The 18,889-nt window shown below is 42.7% G+C and overlaps 2 protein-coding genes across 3 annotated transcripts; one reads left to right on the top strand and one right to left on the bottom strand.

Moving 5' to 3' along the window:
• Positions 1-471: 471 nt before the first annotated feature.
• LOC311005960 (uncharacterized protein) lies at positions 472-5,385 on the bottom strand (the record flags this gene model as incomplete). Its single annotated transcript, XM_083998561.1, has 4 exons — positions 472-1,394; positions 3,927-4,143; positions 4,405-4,587; positions 5,173-5,385. The coding sequence occupies 4 exons, from the start codon at positions 5,383-5,385 to the stop codon at positions 472-474; spliced, it is 1,536 nt and encodes a 511-aa protein (XP_083854687.1).
• A 2,892-nt stretch (positions 5,386-8,277) lies between these two features.
• On the top strand, positions 8,278-18,413 carry LOC311005825 (RNA polymerase II elongation factor ELL-like). 2 transcript variants are annotated; one of them, XM_083998419.1, is made up of 12 exons: positions 8,278-8,579; positions 11,189-11,233; positions 11,351-11,472; positions 12,233-12,393; positions 13,800-14,098; positions 14,331-14,455; positions 15,301-15,787; positions 15,878-15,962; positions 16,046-16,112; positions 16,764-16,935; positions 17,108-17,152; positions 17,254-18,413. In XM_083998419.1, exons 1-12 carry the CDS (start codon positions 8,439-8,441, stop codon positions 17,380-17,382), a joined length of 1,878 nt encoding a protein of 625 aa, XP_083854545.1. In that variant the 5' UTR covers positions 8,278-8,438; the 3' UTR covers positions 17,383-18,413. The 2 variants fall into 2 exon arrangements, with proteins under 2 accessions (XP_083854545.1, XP_083854544.1); XM_083998418.1 differs by having other exon boundaries at positions 15,875-15,962.
• The last annotated feature ends 476 nt before the right edge of the window (positions 18,414-18,889 follow it).

Genomic DNA, 18,889 nt, shown 5'->3' with positions numbered 1-18,889 from the left:
ACATGTTTAAACCCCTCAAATTTTCACTTTACCATGACAGAAATATAGAAAACCAGCAAATACACGTTAGGTTTTGACATTATTCTTTCCCTTCAGGCTTTTTGAACTAATCCTCTATTGGTCGAGTCCTCAAAACGATCAGGTAGTTGTTATATATCCACTAATGATCCCGGTGTCTTTTGAAGTTCACTCTGGAGCTCGTTATCAGAAACTCTTAAGTGAAGCTGAATCACATTAACAGATGTGTTGCTTTCTCACTGCTTTTAATCTATTTTAATTTTACCGTGCTTCGTGTGCACTCCTGCTAGAAAACAAGCCAAGCGTGGGGACGGGTTGAGGATTCGATAAGATGCTAGATGAAATTAACAACTCCCCCTCTGTCCTTACATCTATCTGTTGCTTCATCATTTTAGTTTAAACTTTATTCTTTCTCATGTCAAATAATTTTATTTCAGGGGGATGAGGTAAATCTCAAAACCCCGAATGGTTGCTCTGCCCCCCTCCTCCTCCTCCTCCTCCTCCTCTGATCTGTCCAAGCTGCACTGAGTGTCGACGCAGTGACCCCCTGCTCCGCTGGCTGCAGCAGGAGGCTGGGGGGGCGACCAGCGAGCTGACGGAGAGGGAGAGGGGCAGCGGGGGGAGCAGGCCTGGCCTTGCAGATGCTCTGGATGATGATGATGATGATGATGATGATGGTGCAGAGGTGGGCGGGTGAGGCAGAAACACCATGCTCCTGCTTTTGAAGAGGGACACCTGTGCTGCTGGTATCTGTAGGTGAGAATGCGATTGGTCGACCAAAGGAGGGAGGTGAAGCAGAGGCGGGACCACCATGACGGAGGGGAGGGTGTTCCTACGGAGCTGGGAGTGAGCTGATGGACAGGCAGGAAGCTTATCCACAGAGCTTGTTTGGGTCTTCTTGTCCAGCGTCGACCCTCCAGGCTTCAGACACGTCTTTGGGGCCGCGCTGCTGGAGGCCGAACTCTTCATCTCTGTGAGGGACAAGACGGAGCGGGAGACCCTCGGGAGGAAATCCCCACGGTTGTAATTCCCTCCTCCATGTCTGTTATCCCTCCTTTCTTCCATCCCAGACTGATGCAAAGGTGACTCCTCATCCACATTCTCATCCTCTCCTTCCTCATCTCCACTCTCCCCTCCCTCCCCTGTTAAATCCTCTCCTTCTCGCTCCTCCTGCAGGCTCCTCTCCCTCTTGCCCTCCTCGTAAGCTCTGTTCAGACAGGCCAGGTTGTGAATGGCCAGCCACGGTTCAGATAACACCCTCTGTCTGGGAGAAGGAGTGTTACACTGGCTCAGTGGACTCAGCTCACAGGACGGATGTCGACTGCTGCCACCACCGCTGCTGCTGCTGCTGCTGCTGCTGCTGCTTCCCCTCTGACCTGATGGACACAGTTTGTGAGGGTAAATCACACTTTGGAAAATAGATGAGGAAAAGCCTTATCCCCTATTATTGCCTGTCCTGGAGGAGAAGTCCCTCCTCTGTTGACTTCAGTGTATCTGTCCTGCCTGAATTACATCCTCTAAGCAGGTTTTAATGTGCAGAGAACATCGAAAAACAATAAACAAGTAACACATTCGGCGGTAAACAACATGTAGCTAATACTAGTAGTTCTGTATAGGCCACAAACCAGGATATTGGGCCATCTCAAATTGTATCCAACTCGTGGAGCTGGAGGCAAAGTCAGAGGATTAGTAGGTTTTTGATCATCCAGCCTGTGTCCATTCCCACAGCCCTATAAAGCTAGAATGGCTGGAAACACATTCATGTCCTCAAAGTGAGTAATTCTCTAAATCTATTCACCTTATAAAGTGATTAAAAGTCATGTAAGTCACAGTGTATGACAGATATTATGAAGATGCACATTTAGAAAATATATGAAATGTGATTTAGAGATGTATATTAAAAATAAGATGAATCTGCGTATGGTAAAACAGATTAGGGACATATACGCCTACCGTGTATGCTATTTAGTTAATTCTTAATTATGCAAGTTAACTAAAACAATCTATATATAAAATGTTTACCAAAATGTGTTGTCTTCATACCGGTATATTCAGACATGTGTCATCATCACATTCTTGGGAAAGTTTGTAAAGTTGTTAAAACTTGAGCAACACTGACGCATCAGTATTAATCATCTAATGATGTCATACACAGTAATGCATTAATCATCATTTACCTCTCACGTTCCACTTTTACTCAAGTGGGATTTTCCATGTGGAATTTCACCTCGTATAACCAAATTACTCCGGTCCTTAACTCCATCCTCATCATGTGTATCACTCCCTCGAGCTTTCACCAACTTTAAATGCGGGTACTCTTTTTTAGTTTCTGTGGTGAGATAAGTGTCAGTTCCTGTGGCAGGAAATGTAGCTTCTTTGCTGTAATGCACCAATAGTTAGCATCAGCTCACCCTGGCAACACATTTTCATTTTCTGTCCAGAGGAATGAGCGCTCACCTAATGATTTCAGCCAGCAGGCATTTGTTCTCATCTGTCTAGACTTGCCTTTATTTAACACTGCTCTGCTGTATCAGAGAAGAGCACAGTGTCTGCATACAGACACTTCAACTCTGCTGTTGATGGTACTGATCTTAACAATGAGATGGAGAAGCTGTCTCTCCACATAGCCTATAGGCTACAGCACAGACAGATCTGATGTTAATATAAAGTATTGTTTCAAAACAAGCTTTTAACATGAGATGAAAATGAGAAGATTGCTGGAGGAAGTGGATTTACTGACTGTTCCTTAAAGGGATAGTTCAACATTTTTGGCAAATTGGCCCATTGCCATAATCCCTGTAGTCTTAGCAGTAGGTTCGTTACCTTTAATTGTCGGTGCAAGCTATTCTTAGAACGGCGTAGCAGAGCCGCGAGCTGCTTAGAGCTACGCTACAGAGGCTAATGGGATTTCTTGGTTTCCCTCATCAAACTCATCAATCCAAAAACGCTCTCGTGGACAAGTTGTGACCTGCACATTCACCACGCTATCAGATAATAACGGAACGTTACGAGACAGAGAAGAGTTGTTTCGAGGCAAATGCAGAGACTGCTTGCCAAAAAACTGCTCCGACGGGAACGTGCATCAGCGGTTTTGCATGAATTTACCTCTAAAACAACTCTGTCTCTTAACGTTCTGTTATTATCTCAGTGTGGTGAATGTGCAGGTCACAACTTGTCCATGAGAGCGTTTTGGAGTTGTTGGATTGATGAGTTTGATGAGGGAAACTGAGAAATCCCATGAGCCTCCGTAACATAGAGCAGCTTGCGGCTCTAAAAACAGCTTGCACCGACAATTAAAGGTAACGAACCTACTATGACTATAGGGATTATGGTAATGGGCCAATTTACCAAGATGTTGAACTATCCCTTTAATATTAAAAGTCCATGCTTCAATTTGGAGAGGAAGGCCATGAAGCAGCTTTTCAGAGGCTTTTTTTTTCTTATCACACAACACACTTCTTGCTCAGTAAACTGATGTCCCCCATTTGTGTATACCGGTATGTCCATTTCTTTCTGCACTGTAAGGACTTTGTCATGATATTTGCTTGGAAAAAGGGACTGAAAATTAGCTGCTGACTTCAGCAAACATAATGAACGAAATGAACCCTGTGGTGTGATTGTTTTATTTTGGTAACCATCTTGTTGTCCTGCATGTTTTGGCCTGTTTCCCAGCCTGTCTTGTCGTCTCTCACCACCACAGAGGCTGGGTGTGGTCTAAAGTGAGCTATGTTGTACTGCACCTGACAGTGGTGTCAAAGTGTCTTGGTGTGAATGTGTGCATCACTGAGCAGCAGAGCGAGAGGTGGCAACACTGCAGCTCAGCAAAAATAAGATTTTCCTGTCTTTCTACCTTGTAAATCAACAGCTCTTCTCTCTGTCTGTCACTCAAAAGCATCGGTGTCACTCACTGGCTCCTCGGAAGTTGAAGACGTTTTCCCCCTCAACTGAGTTGGGAGAGCCCGTCTTGAGGACGATGTCAGACGGGGACATGCAGGACACCGGAGAGGTGTTGGGAGACGGAGGGACATTCAGGTAACGTCTGGTCACTGGACCCCCGTTCACACCCATCTCCGTGGCGATGATGATGATGTCACGACCCCTGGCCCGACAGGCATCCATCAGCACCTGAAGCAATCACAAGCCACTTGACAATGAAATATCTTTTACATTACAGTTCGATTTTATTCATCATTTTTATTTATAATGTTACATCACTTTACTGAGGAGAAGTATTTTTACATTGCAGTATATGTGCTCCCTCTTCCTCCACCATCTTTATGTGATTATAAACATCAAATATTTAGATGGTTTACTGTAGTTGTTCTGCTCTCCCGCCTCATTTGTCCCAATTTGTCTTTGATTATCCTTTCCTGTCTCTGACTTTACCTCCAGTGTCGGTTGGTGCTGTGCGTTGATGGCGTACACCAGAGCCGAGGCTCCGGAGTAGTCCTCCATACTGGGGTCGGCCCCTGCAGACAGCAGAGTGGCTGCCACCTGAGCTCCCGCTCGCTTCATGCAGACATACATCAGAGCAGTGCGGCCGCCACGGTCCTGGGCGTTTGGATCTGCCTGAAAGGTAAAAAGGAAAAGAAAGATGTGAACTTGTTTTATCATTATATTATCAATAATCTCATAGATATAAGATGACAATTCAAGATGTGTGTATCATAAGTAGCTTTAGCAAATGCTTGGTGTGAACTAACAGTCTGTCAGCAAACTCATCTTTGTTTGCAAGGACACCAGACTATATTAGAATTGCATGTAATTTACAAATGATCATAAAATCTAATCTAATGCTTTGGGTTTGAGTGAGAGGACACTTTAGTTAGTCAGTTAGTCTCTAATGCACAGTCCCCCATACAGTATAATCATTAATTATCTTGCCTCAGAGTCCAGTGTGCTGTTTTCTACTGTATCACATTGTGAACGAGCCGTTCAGCAGGTGAATTGAGGACACAAGCAGAAGTGGTTACACGAGGAACCTGTTTACTATGCATTAAAAATATACCTCGGTTGCTGCAGCAGCAGATTTACTATGCATTATAAATGCACCTAAATCAATACACCGTTGAGCCTTCATTTAGACCTGTATATGTAGAAGAAGCATTTAAGCTCGCATTCTGAAATGGGAAATATCAGTCGATGCAGGCTGACCTTGTTCTGCAGCAGGTATGTGAGGAGTTTGACTGTGTCGGGCCCAGCAGGCTCCCCTCTCAGGGCCTTGCAGGCAGCCAGCAGAGCCGTCTCACCTCTGGGGTTGCGCCCATTAACCTGAGCTCCACCTTCCAGCAGCAGGCGGACCAGACGGAGCTTACCTGAGGCTGCTGCGCTGATGAGGGGACTGCAGTCTGACAAGGGATCCCACATGGCCTGCAGAGAGCGTGAAGGACAGTCAGGTTATATTTTCATTACATCCAATAATGATATGAATAATATTCCAATTTTATGGGCAAAACACCCTTTACAGCATGCTCTGGACACCTATTACCTGATCTGAAATGCTGTAGTCTAAAGGTCAATTATAATACTGATGATTGTTTCTGTCAACGTTCATGATTCTACTTTCTAATGAGCAATTTGACTTTTGTGATTATTGTACACTTAGGGGGCTTACTCTTCAAGAAATTACCATTGAATCATTAGAACTGCATTATATTACCATACAAAAATAACAAAAACAAATTCAAACTCTGAATAAATTATTTGCTACAACAAAAATACCAAACAAAACTGGACAGACTTGGACATTATCTAATGTGAAAAAGGGACATAGTACATGACAGAGCATCCATCCACAGGGCACTAAGATGCATGTCCATAAAACAAATAGTAGCCTAAACACTGAACTCACCTTGCCGGTCCTTCTGCAGTGTTTATTTACTTATTCCTCTTCCTCCAGCAAGAAGAAAGAGACCATGTTGAGGTATGCAGATGGGCTGCCAAAAGAAATGATCATTTTTATCCAGTTGTTATGTCCGTCCTTTGAAACCTTTACCTCAGCTTTTGACTGAAGCGTCCTCATGGACACTAACTTTCATCTACTCCCTCTGTCTGCGTTACCCCTCTGTCCTGATCTGTCCACCTCATACCTGCTGGGTTGAGGGGAGGTTCGTTCCACAGCCACCGTTCAAAGTTATAAACAGTTTTGAGCTCAAAATGCCACCTGTTGCAGACACTGCACTACAAAGACCCAGAGGCCCTTTGATATGAGTCAGCTTTGAACGGGCCTCATCTGCCTTGTGACCACCGTCTGTGTTCAAACACTGGCTGAGAGACAGACGGGGACACACACACTGAAACTCAAAGTGCATTGACACACACACACACACACACACGCATAAACTCACAGCAGCTCGTTTGTATCTGAAAATCCGCCGTGCATTTGTTCTCCCGTTTGTATTTGTCTGTCTTTGCGTTCACTTCTCTCAGTACTGAGCAACTGTTCTGTTAAATAAATAAATGTGACTTGAATGGTTTGAAAATGGCAGACAGAGAGGGAGGGAGGGAGAGAAAAGAGACTGTGTCTGCCTGAGATCAGAAAAGCACTTCACAAACCCTCAAATACCAGACGTGTAATTAAGTCGAACAGCAATTAGTTGGAGCTAACAAAAATAGCAAAGGGTATTAGCAGAAATCAGGGCTGTTCATCAATTTTCCCTCCATTATCTACATGCAAACATCCTGAATGGACATGAAAATGACAGTGGCACCTCAAGTCCTCTAATTAGGCAGCTTCTTGGAGTACTTATGTGTATGTGTGTGTATAGCTTTTCCATCAGCCTTTGCATTTGAGTCATCTCATGTGCATCAGAGATGTGCTGTTTTTCAAACTATGGTCTCTCAGTTCTATCTGATTTTGTAGTTTGTAATTCTTCAAATTAAAAGACACCTTGTCCCTCCACTGAGAAGAACATTTCCAACTTTCAGGGAATAAATAAATAAATCAGTAACATAAACTCATACATTGTAAATAATCTACTTTTTATTTGCATAAACTTTAAACTTACCACCTGCCTGTCTGTAAAGCATATGCGTATGACATTCTTGTCATCATCCACTAATCGTCTGACAATATTTAACCCAGAGCTCTCACTTTGAGTTGAATTTATAATATCTAGGTACATTGCAGACTGGGAGATAACACCACTATATGACGACATCTTTTAGCCACTGCTTATGTGGTAAAAAAAAAAAAAAACAAAACAAACAGCAGAAATACCGTTTTCATCGTTTCAAGATTTCAATGAGGTTGAGTGTGAAATGCATATTAGATGTTAGACATACACTCAGTTTTTGTCAATTTTTGCTAAATGCCCACTGTCAGCATACATTATCTATAAAAGTATTGTAATTATGCGTTTTACAAGTACATAATAGCATGTTCTGCTTTCTATTGCATGTAAGTAAATCCATGTGGGTGTGTGACACTTGATGAGTGATGATTCACTAACCTTTAAACGTGGATATATAGGCCTAAAAGTTTTAAGCACTAAAAGTAAACTGAGGATGATTTTTAAAAACAGGCATACACATTTTTTATTTATTAATCAATGTGAGGCAAATGTTGTAAACAAAGAGAACAACGACATTATCCTGTGGATCCAGGCTGTCTCAATGTGTAATGTCTGTTCATGTGATCTCAGACTAACTCCATGATGCTGAGATCAGAGCTCTGTGGGGCCAGACCATCTGTTACAGGGCCCCTGCTGTACATAGGCCTCTATGGCTGTGCCTGTATGTTTGTCTGAAGCCACAGACTGAATAATGTGTGACAGATCAGACGCCTCCCTCCTGAGACATTAGGCTACGTGATAGATAAGAATCAAACAAATCAACAAATAAAGCGCCTTAAATGTTTGCACATCGTAAAAATGAACCGCTAGGAATATGCCAGACCTGAGGATTTCTAAAACCTGGCTACGTTCATTGATGAAAATATGATTTTTTTTTTTTTTTTTTTTTTTTTTTTTTACTTTTTAAAACTAGCCTATGCATCATAAAAATATAAAACACTAAAACCCGAGGACAGACGAGGTCAATTGCCTTTATAAACTCCTACGAAAGAAATTCCCTGCGTGTGAAAGCAGGTGAAATGAACGGAGCGAGAGGAGACAACACAGGAAAAGTAGAAGTGGTTACGTAAGCTCTACGTAATGGTTTATTTATGTCCGTCGGCCAATAAAATCTGCTCTGAGTTCAGCCGTCATGACGTAATGCGATCTACTCCAGAATAGCGCGCGGCGGCGGAGAAGCAGCAGGCAGCAGCAGCAGCCGCGCGGAGCACCGTTGAGCTCTTTCTCTGGACCTCCTCCTCCTCCTCCTCCTCTTCCTCCTCCTCCCTCCCGGTGTGTCGGTTTGTTTATGTCGGATTCGTGCCGCCGACCGGAATAAAGCCTGGCAGCGGGGGCCATCGCGGCGGGATGTCGGTGCTCCGGGAGAACCAGTGTTACGGACTGTCCAGCGGAAAACTGAGCCTCGGCGGCGGCGGCAACGTCTCCGTTTTTCACGTCAAACTCACTGACAGCGCGGCAAGAGCCATCGGTACCTTTCAAAACGGCAAGGTGGGTCGTCTTTTTTTTTTCTCTCTCTCTCTCTCTCTCTTTTCTTTAATATTTGTTTGTTGCTAATTCACCCTCGAATAATTAGCTACAATAACAACAACAACATAGCCGACTACTGCTGTTGAAACCTGTTGTGCCGCCTCGTTCAGAGGACCAACCACCACACACTATAAAAGACGAAGTGGCGAGAAAAAGGGGACAAGGAAGGAAGGAAAGAAAGAAGGGAGGAAGGCGGGTTTGAGCTTCACATTTCAACTCGAAGTTCACCACCACCAGCAGCAGCAGTAGGCTATGTTTTCGGGCTTGTTGCCTCAGACGAGCCTCCTTTTTTTTCAGCCGTGAAGTGGGGGGAAAGTATGTTGCATAATACAATGCGGAAACAACGCTCTCCTCCTGTTTGATGATGATTAGTAAAAAGAGAAAAATAAAGCTGTCGTTCAAGTCGTTACAAGCTGCTGGCGAGTACTATGAATGCTAATCGGAGTGGGAGAAGAAAGGAGAGGAGAGGAGAGGCAGACAGAAAGAAGGAAAGAAAGAAAGAAAGAAAGGCTGGGGGGGATGTGGGGCTGGTAGTTAGTAGGAGGGTGTTTTTGGATTACATTTGTACAGAGTGTTTAGCATTTTTAGCCAAAGAAATACACACTTGCTGCCAGCTTGTATCTACAGTATTATATCCAGGAGGGAGGCACACATACACATACACAGATGGATGGACTCAAAAATTAAAAAAAAAACATTTGACCCAGTTAATCATAAATGAATCAGACGCTGCAGGAAGTATGACAACAGCCATGATGTAGCATACACTTCCTCAATTCAGTGATTCCTAGTAACACTGGTAGGAAACTCCTCAGAGAAGAAGTGCACATTCACCTCTTTTCTGATAAAGTGTGACAGCAACCACACTGCTGCTCTGCTCTTGTGTATGCCCAGAGACAGACAAGACAGGAAGGTGGGGAAAACACCTGACTCAAAACACACGCATACAATACTGTTGCTGTGCACGTATCTAGTTTCTTTATTTAGCTTCAAGTGTGGCTATTCATACCCACTTGGCCTGATCATGAAGACAAAAAAATAAAAATAAAAACAGCAAAATATTAAATAAATAAAAAGAAACTCCACCTCCTCATGTAGCCTACCTACAGTACAGGCCAACAGTCACATTGCTCATCTGCACTCATCAACAGGTGGACTCACAAATCTTCCTTCACGGAAAGGTCAATTAGATTCTCGTCGTCGCATACTTTCCGCTCCGTGCTGCAAACGTGTCACTTTGGCCTGTCATTTCTACAGTTTCCTACAGGCCAGTTCGACCCTGTGAGGAGATGACAGGCTGTTATTTCGCTGCTGCGTTTTCATCGTACGCTCAAGTGACAGGCTGCTGTATTTGAACAGCGGGTCGTCATGACCTTAGCCGGTGCCCTCTTTAACAATCAAATTGAATTTATTCAAAGGGTATGTCATGTACAGGTGAGGGATACATCAGGGTTACATGTTTTTACTGTGGGGTTACTCATGCAGTCGATTGATTTGGTTGAAAACCTTTGTTTGCATGTCTGTGTTTAGCTTTCAAGGAGGCTGATCTTTAGTATTTATACCAGTAATGCACCAAAACCAGTACACCGCAGTTGCATCAACGCTGAGGGATCAGTCATGGCATGATCAATACACAGTAGATTCATTTTTATCATGTCGGTTTTAAAAGATCAGTCCACTCATCATGAAAATTAGATGACAAATGTAACCTTTTTTTAAAATGTATTTCACATTCTTCTTGGTTGAACCTAAAGCCTGTGTTACAACAAAGCATCTTGACCACCGAGTACTAGTGTTTGGTATGCTAATAGCTGCCAGATCCAAGCAGAGGTGAGTAACAAGCTACAGAGGCGTCATAAGCTTTAAAAACTTTAAACACCACACCCACCCAGTTTAAAAAACAAAAAACAAAACAAAAAAACCCAAACATGTTTGTAGTTTTCAGATCCAGCTGTCCTCAGACTCTGCAGCCACGAAAGGTTTCAAATGGCTTTTACATATGAACCTGTGAATTGGAGCAGGCGCTTGTGACGTTCACAGGTAATTGGGTTCGCGCTTTTCACTTGTGACTCGGTCAAGGCAGACCGTGTGTAGGAAACAACAGCTGCACAAAAAAAAAAAAAAAACAATACCAGTTTGATGACATGAGGAATTCAGATTCAAAGTTTTGGGAAAAGAGGAGACTGGTAGCTACTGCTCTGAAGTTTTAGATAAGAAATTGGAAAAGGAAAAAAAAAACTCATCACTGTTTAGAATATCTGTTTTTATGTGTATTGTAACATTAAATAACGCCCACATTAAAATCCATAGAACAGGTGGCAGAAATGTGGGCTGAGGGGCTTTATCAGACTGACAGGTTAAAACACTGTGATAAAAATGTACACAACCTGAGGAACAACAGCGTAAGGAAAGCAAATGCATATAGAAGTAAGAGCTGATGATGGGAAAACAAAAGCGCTGCTGTTCAAACCACAAGTTGACCCTGTTTTATGTTAAACATACGTCTTTGTTAATGTCTTATCAGATCTGTGTTTGTGTGTCTAAACTAACGATTTGTCTTTGCTCTCCAGGGCTGGTCTTCCCACCCCACCATCTGTTTTAGCGGAAACCAAGGGGTAAGAAGAACTGGTCTTACTATCGACTCGCACACAGTAGCTCATTCAGTGCTGTTCATGAGATTGAACATCTTTTTTTTGTTTTTAAATGTGCGATTTTCTTTTTTCGTCTTGCAGAGAATCACCATCCCTACCTCAGAGAAGAGAGATGAAGGGAGGATATTCACCTTTGGTGTGACCAACGTTGCCCGTGATAATCCACATGGAAGCTTCGACTGCGTCCAACAACTCAGCACCGGGTAAAACACAAGAAAATAAACTCTATAATACATGAAGATAACTTGCACTTTTTGCAGCATTTGTCAGATTTAAGATGTGATAATTCACCTTTAGGGAACAATAATGAGAACTTGATACTCCAAAACAGTTGCAGGTGTAACAAAAGTGTCATAAATATAGTGGGGATTGCACATTTTATGGTATAAAGGGAAGCTCATAGTATTCAAACCTACTCATGAGGGCTGTACTCTGCTTGTGTCTGCACTAATTGCATGATTGCATGTTTACTTTGTATTCTACGTATAGTATTAACTGGGCGTCTGAATTTGTTTCAATATTTTTAAAAATGTCTCGACTCCCCTGCTGCTGTGTGAGAGTCACCCCGCTGGTAGCGTCACTTTAATGCCTGAGAAAACACAGGCCTCTTGACTGTACGGGTCTAACAAGCTGGAAATGTGACAAGTGTCAGGAGTTGTAAAAAAAAAAAAAAAAAAAAAAGCTGAGGAATTACTCATCAAATCTGCCACTGAGTCCTGACAAAAATGCAACAGTGTTTGTTGCTGCTGCGCAAATCACACCTGTTAAAACTGTTGCTGTAGCTGAACGCTGTGAAAGCATCAGTCAAGCAAGTGTGTTGTGTTAAACAGTGTTTTGTTTGAAATGTATAACGTGTAGAAGGAGTCCTGAGAGCAATATTAGATCATTGTCTGCCTCTCTCCTCCTCCTCTTCCTCCTCCCTCCCCTTCCTCCTCCTCCTCCTCCTCCTCCTCCTCCACCCAGTGCTGCAGAGGAGCTGTCATGTCTCGGGGTGATTCAGAAAAAGATGACAGTCAACGCTACAGATGACTCGTACGATAAGGCTCGTCAGAGCATGGCCCAAGCTGAGGAGGAGACGCGCAGCCGAGGGGCCATTGTCATCAAACACGGGGGGCGTTTCCAGGGTACGGAGAGAGAGAGAGAGAGAGAGAGAGAGAGAGAAGAGAGAGATTTACTCGCATGTACACAGAGTCTGTCTGTCTCGTTATACAATGGTTAACTCCAGCTAAGGAATAAGACTGGCCTGAAGACAAATTTGTACTGTGCTGGTTATCTCAAGGAAAAAAAAAAAAGTCAGCCATATTGCATTGGTTACCATAGCAACATGTGTGGTAACCAGTGGTAGTAATAGCCAGTCTTCTCTTCTGCAGGAAACTTTACATACAGTGCACACACACACACACACATGCATATCTATCTATCTATCTATCTATCTATCTATCTATCTATCTATCTATCTATCTATCTATCTATCTATCTATCTATCTATCTATCTATCTATCTATCTATCTATCTATCTATAATAGAAACATACTTGCACAATATACAGAGATTATTCTGTACAACACACACACCTGACTCACAGGCTGTGGCTCAGGTGGTAGAGCGGGTCGTTCACTAACCGGAAGGTCAGCGGTTCGATACCCGGCTCCCCCTGTCTGCATGTCGAAGTGTCCTTGGGCAAGACACTGAACCTGCACCTGCCCTGTGTGAATATGTGTGAATGATTATCTTCCAAAGCCTGTCTGCGGTCAGTGCTGTATGAATGTGTGTGAAAGGGTGAATGCGACCATTACAGTATAAAGCGCTTTGAGTGACTAGAAAAGCGCTATATAAGTGCAAGTCCATTTACCATTTACCATTTACATACATATGATGGAGCCACTGATTTTTTTTTTTTTGTGTCACCTCTTTCTACTTCTAACCACTAAACCACTTCCTCGAAATAGATATGTTAACCACCATCATTTTGTTTCAGTCAACACTCACATAGGCACATACAACACACAAGCATGCGTAGGGACATACACACTAGGTTTTGATGATTTTGTCAGTTCAGAGGAAGTGTACATGTTTAAAAAAAAAAAAGAAGAACTTGAGGCTTGTGCAACCATGTGGTTATTTCTTACATTAGTTAGCAGCTTTTCCTCACTATGACGCGCATCTGTGTAACCTGGATGTGGGTTGCTCAAGAGGTGAAATGAGGCCTTTTCTCTTTTATCCACAGTTCTGTCACAGGACAAATAGGATGATCCACCCATGTCTCTTTCTCTGGTGTCTGATCACGCATCATATAGCCTGTAAAAGCAGTAGTTACACGCACTCACAACCTGGCGGTTCAGGCAAAAGCAAAATTTAGAGGGAAAAAAAAAACTTATTGAACTGTTTTTAAGACTACAGAACAAGGACAGCTTTGATGATAGAAACCTCAGTCAGGTCCCTTTGAAGTTCACAGGTTTCCTTTTGAAGGTATTTCTTGCTTTCTTTGGGAATGGCGTCTTTTGATGTGCGATTTCCTGCTCTTTCACAGGCAAGAAGGTAACGGTACGAGCGCCGGCCCCGGCACTGGCCGGCCTGACCAAGCCCAGACAGTCACCCCAGTCCTTCCTCAGCAACATCAAGAGGAAGGAGGGCGTGTCCAAGTTGAAGAAAGGTACCGGTGCGTCCAACAGGAGGAGCGTGGGCGATTTGCAGGAGAGGCCGCTCAGGGAGAGATTAATACACCTGCTGGCTCTGAGGCCGTACAAGAGGCCGGAGTTGATCCTGAGGCTGCAGAGAGACGGACTGTCGGCAGGAGACAAAGATGTTATGGACTCTGTACTGACAGAGGTGACTTTTCTTTTTTGTTTTGCCTTTAATAAATACAGGCATCATCAACAATACACAAGATGTGCTCAGGTCTCATAAGAACAGATACAAGTGTCCAGTTTTGCCAGTTAGATAATTACCACATCTAAAGCGTTATACACTCTTTACAAATAGATGTGGGAACTTGAGGTAACTATAAACACATTAAAGAAGTTTTTTGACCATTTTTATTCTTGTATGTGTCTGTTTGCAGGTTGGACAGCTCAACAGCAGAAACAACACGTTCGTACTAAAGGAGAGTCTGTATAAGGACTTGCAGAAGGACTGGCCAGGTTATACGTCAGGAGACCAGCAGCTGCTTAAAAGGATCCTTGTCAGGTAACAAACAATATCATGAAAGTCTGATGAAATAGTGGGAAAATGACTTTGCAGACGGTAGCACTTTTACAGTTGTATACTAATCAGATATAATATGATGTGGACAAATACAGGCACTCAGAGGTGTGAAGGAAGATCTGTGTGTTTCTGCAGCATCTTGAGAAATGTGAATATTATGCAACTTATTTGGAGGCAAATGAATGCCACTTTTATTTCAGGCTTTTCATTTGGTCTTTTCATGGGAATTGGCTTATACTTCATATACCGACTCTCTAGCAGCTCTCTCATTTATATTTATCAGGCTCTTAAATCTTGACAAAGACAAGCTGTTCAGGAAGTCAGTGCTGCCGCCTCTATCAGTCAGTTTGCGTGTTATTGTGTGTACTCCAGCAACTCCGGAGTACACACACACACACTTTCTGTGAAGTAGGATGACAGTTTTTGTCTTTCTAAGGTTTATCTCTAACAACCCAGAGTGTTGTCAGATACTTATAATAACAATCTGCGGCTGTCAGTCTGTCAAAAAAAAAAAAACAAGCACTTGGAGTGGATTTATTTTGACATGGACAGCTGCTCTGTTGTGCACATTGCAACAGCTGTTTCAGGGTTTCTGGTCTTGCCCAATACTGAACTGATTTCAAAGATTTCCATCCCTATCAATCATTTACAAGTCAAAAATAAGGCCCATGTTGAAAAACACTGAAGTTATCATTTAACCACATCTGAGAACTGTCATTGCTGCTTATTGTGTATGTCAGCAGTCTTCAACTGTACACCATGTTCAGTTTATACAAAACCTCTGTAGAGATATCAGTTGTTGATGTGCTATATCACTGTGTGTGCAGGAGACTGTTTCAGCCACAACAGAACCTCCTCACTGTCCCTGAGGCCCAGGTCAGCCCACTGCGAGACACCCCCAACTCCTCCCCAGCACATCGTTCAAAACATTCCCTGCCAGAGGAATACACCGACCCTTTGGCTAATAAGAAGCCCAGGATATCCCACTTGTCTCGCAAAACGGCTGGTAACAAATCAAGATCGAGGCCGTCTGACCAAGTGGCTCATAAAGACGTCAGCGAACCGAGAGCGGACGACGGGAGAAGGAACTCGCTTGACCCTCGAAAGCTGTTGGACTCCCTGTCAGCAGTCTGTCAGCAGGAGGAGGAAGTGGCTAAAAGGCTGGAGCCGACTCCTTGTGCTCAGGAGGAGCCTGAAAGCCCAGAAGGCCATGCGCAGCCCGACTCCGTTCTCCCTCCGTCCCCTCTGATAGTGCCGGATCTGAGTAGACACACAACAAAAAGGAAGAAGAGCAAACACAAACACAAAGATCAGGTGAGTACGACAGGACAGGCCTGGAGGTGTGTGGGCTTTTCTAGAGTAAAATGTCATCGTATTTAGTTTGTCTTTTTGTTTGTTAAGCAGAAGGAGAGGCGGAGAGACAGTAAACAAAGGAAGAAAGATCACAGTTCAGAAGGTCCGAACAGCAAAGTCCTGCTGGGCTGCACAGGTGAGTGCTGCCACCTGCTCACATGGTGATGTCACTGTGTCAATATATTTAAATATTCTGATGTGCATCCTTCTTTCTTTCAGAGCCAAGTGAAATTTTCTTTGACTCCAGTGTGCTTCAAGTGGATGATGACACGGCAGATTATTTATCGTGAGTAAATCAGTTTTTTGCTTCCGCCACAGGAACTTTCTCCAGGGAACAGAAAGCTTGTTTAGGAACTCAGTTCCCCTATTAGTGTTTTCAGTGGAGGAACCAGGGTCTAAATTAAATTCATATAAGAAAATTTTACCCCCAAACTGTCCCTGCACACACAGGTTCAGAAACCTTTGGGGTGGGGCTTGTATGATTGAATGACACTGATTGGTCAAGTATGGTCCCATTCTCCTCAGCAGATGTTCTTTATTGTTTTGCATGTAGTTTATGGCAGATAATATTCAAGATACATCTTGAGAGATTTTATGATCATGAACTGACAATGAAGTCCAGGCTGATATTATATGTACAAACAAATAAGATGAATTACACCCATACTTTTAATATATCTGCAGAATAATTTAGTTTAATCTGCTTGTTTGTGCACTAGAAGAACTTTAACCCCTATCAAACGATTAAAACAGCAACAGATTTCTACAATATAACATCATAAAAACACACTGGTTTAGGTGTATGTTTGTTTTCTTCATCTGATTACAAAAAAGATAAAGAGCTTTTCCATACAAACCTCCTGCAGGTAATACAACACATATTGTTGATGGGAACTTTACTGACAGTGATGTGTCTTCATGTGTGTCTCTGTCGCAGCATGTACACAGTGATTTGCAGCCACGATCAGAGGCAGAGCTACAAACAGGACTTCAACAAGGAGTACAACGAGTACAGAGATTTACACGCTCGCATCGATGGCGTCACCCGACAGTTCATGGAGCTGGACACGCAACTCAAACAGCTTAATCAGGAATCTCATAAATACAAGGTAATTATACTGTTGTCACTGTGCTCAAGTGTGGCTACATTCACTGAGAAGCACATACTGTCACTGTCTCTCTCCACTGCTACTATCATTAAAGGCATGAAAATAATGTCATTATCAAAAGATTGTAGCTGTATTACTTTATTCATGCTATTGCTGTATTTCTCTCTTGCAGACGGTTCATAATCAAATTCTTCAAGAGTATCGCAAAATTAAAAAGGTAAGGACAGTATGAAAACTTGAGATTTATATTTAGATTTCTGCATGTGATATTTACTTCCCTATTTTACCATTTACCATTTCTTCTTTCTTTCCGTGTAGTCCAACCCCAACTATAACCAGGACAAGATTCGCTGTGAATATCTACACAACAAACTGGCTCACATCAAGAAGCTCATATCGGAGTACGATCAAAAGCAGCTCAGTGTGGAGCAGCCCTGTCCAAACTGAAGACCAACTCCGAGACAAGTGAACTTGGAGAGCATAACAAACACCCTGAGACGAGGCAGGCTGACGCTGCTGACCTAAGTGCCATCGAGCTGGATTGGATGGTCGTGGCTAAATGTAGTCTCGCAAGACCTGCTGAAGATGTCAGTGAGGTTGGGAGTTGTTTGTGTGATGAGCAGCCGTGGGACTTTGAGGGCAGCTTGTCTTACAAGATGAGACGTCTATGAGAAATGGTTCAGGCAGTGAGCTGCTGCTACAGAGACATGATACTGCCAAGGACACGAGGAGGAACAATAGTTTTACTGAAGCTCTGAAAGCTGAAACTGAGCTCTTACTCTTTATAATGAAAACGGTTACATGTGGAGAGATGGATGGTGCTAAACGTAAAAAAAACACCTTCAGAGTCCCATCCCCATGACACATTTTAGTTCTGTGGATGAAATGTAAACATCAGTTTGGGTATTTGCTTATGTGTTCTGTTCGCCATGTCAATGTTCACACTTTATGCTGGAAGCATGAGACTGCACGCTGTACATACCCAGACTGCTCCTAAGAGACGAAGGTGAAGGTTTCTGGCAGCTGGGATGCAGATGTGCAACATTTGTCCATGAGTATTCTTTGGTTTTAGTGAATTTAAAACTGTATCAGTGTTGTTGGTTTCCTCTGATCTGATCTGATCTGATCTGCTCAGCTCTTGAAAGTGTTGCTGATGCCTGAAATGGTTACTAACTGTGGTCTGGATTCATGGTATTCCACTGGTGTTATCCCTCATGTGATTTTCCCAGAACACAGAAGACTGTTATGTTGAACACAATGTGAACTTGAGGTTGTATTCAGGGAATTTTACAGTATGAGCTCCAGTAAAAGTATGATAATTAAAACCCAGTTTTAATTTTGAGTATTCAAAGTTAGATTATTGTTTATGTAGGACGAGACGGTGATTAATTAAAAAAAAATGAAACGATGTTGTTGCATGCTGTGTACAGAATGCATGAGGAGTAAATCAGAGACTTCATCTGACTTTCAAATAAATTCATTTGTTATTCATTCTGTATTTGTTTCCTAATTCATAATGATTTGAACAAAGCCAGCCAGTTCATAAAGCAAAACAAAGGTCTCACACAGTGCACCAATTACAAATACCCCAAATATAAAAGATATAAGTAAAGTATGGTTGTAAGTGAACTGAAACATTTGAGGTGTTTTAATTTGGTGGATTAAAGCTTAGTCATCAATTGATCTTGATCTCAAGCACTGGATCTTAATGACAAATAATATAGTTTATCATAATTTACCATACCATGGTCTGAAAATGTTAACTATAAATTATATCTGCCAGAACATTTGTTACTTTTCCTTAAACATCTCCTGCTGTTGCTTTTTAGATGGCAGTGAACTACGCAATGAATAAACATAGAGCTATGACAACCAGCAGAAACATACAACTATTATCTGCAGGCAAGTAGGTGTGACAGGTCAGGTGGTTTGTGTATGGCATGTTCAAGTTCAC

Source organism: Trachurus trachurus (assembly GCF_905171665.1).
Source record: "Trachurus trachurus genome assembly, chromosome: 22".
NCBI lineage: Eukaryota > Metazoa > Chordata > Actinopteri > Carangiformes > Carangidae > Trachurus > Trachurus trachurus.
The sequence above is the reverse complement of the archived record's forward strand: the minus strand, read 5'-3'. Positions and strand labels throughout refer to the sequence as shown.

What these genes read in the sequence shown, in the direction of transcription:
- LOC311005825 (XM_083998418.1), top strand. Translation starts at nt 8,439, where the DNA reads ATGTCGGTGCTCCGGGAGAACCAGTGTTACGGACTGTCCAGCGGAAAA. An exon ending in GTTTTAGCGGAAACCAAGGG is followed by an intron (nt 11,234 to 11,350) that starts GTAAGAAGAACT and finishes TTCGTCTTGCAG; the next exon opens with AGAATCACCATCCCTACCTC. An exon ending in GTCCAACAACTCAGCACCGG is followed by an intron (nt 11,473 to 12,232) that starts GTAAAACACAAG and finishes TCCTCCACCCAG; the next exon opens with TGCTGCAGAGGAGCTGTCAT.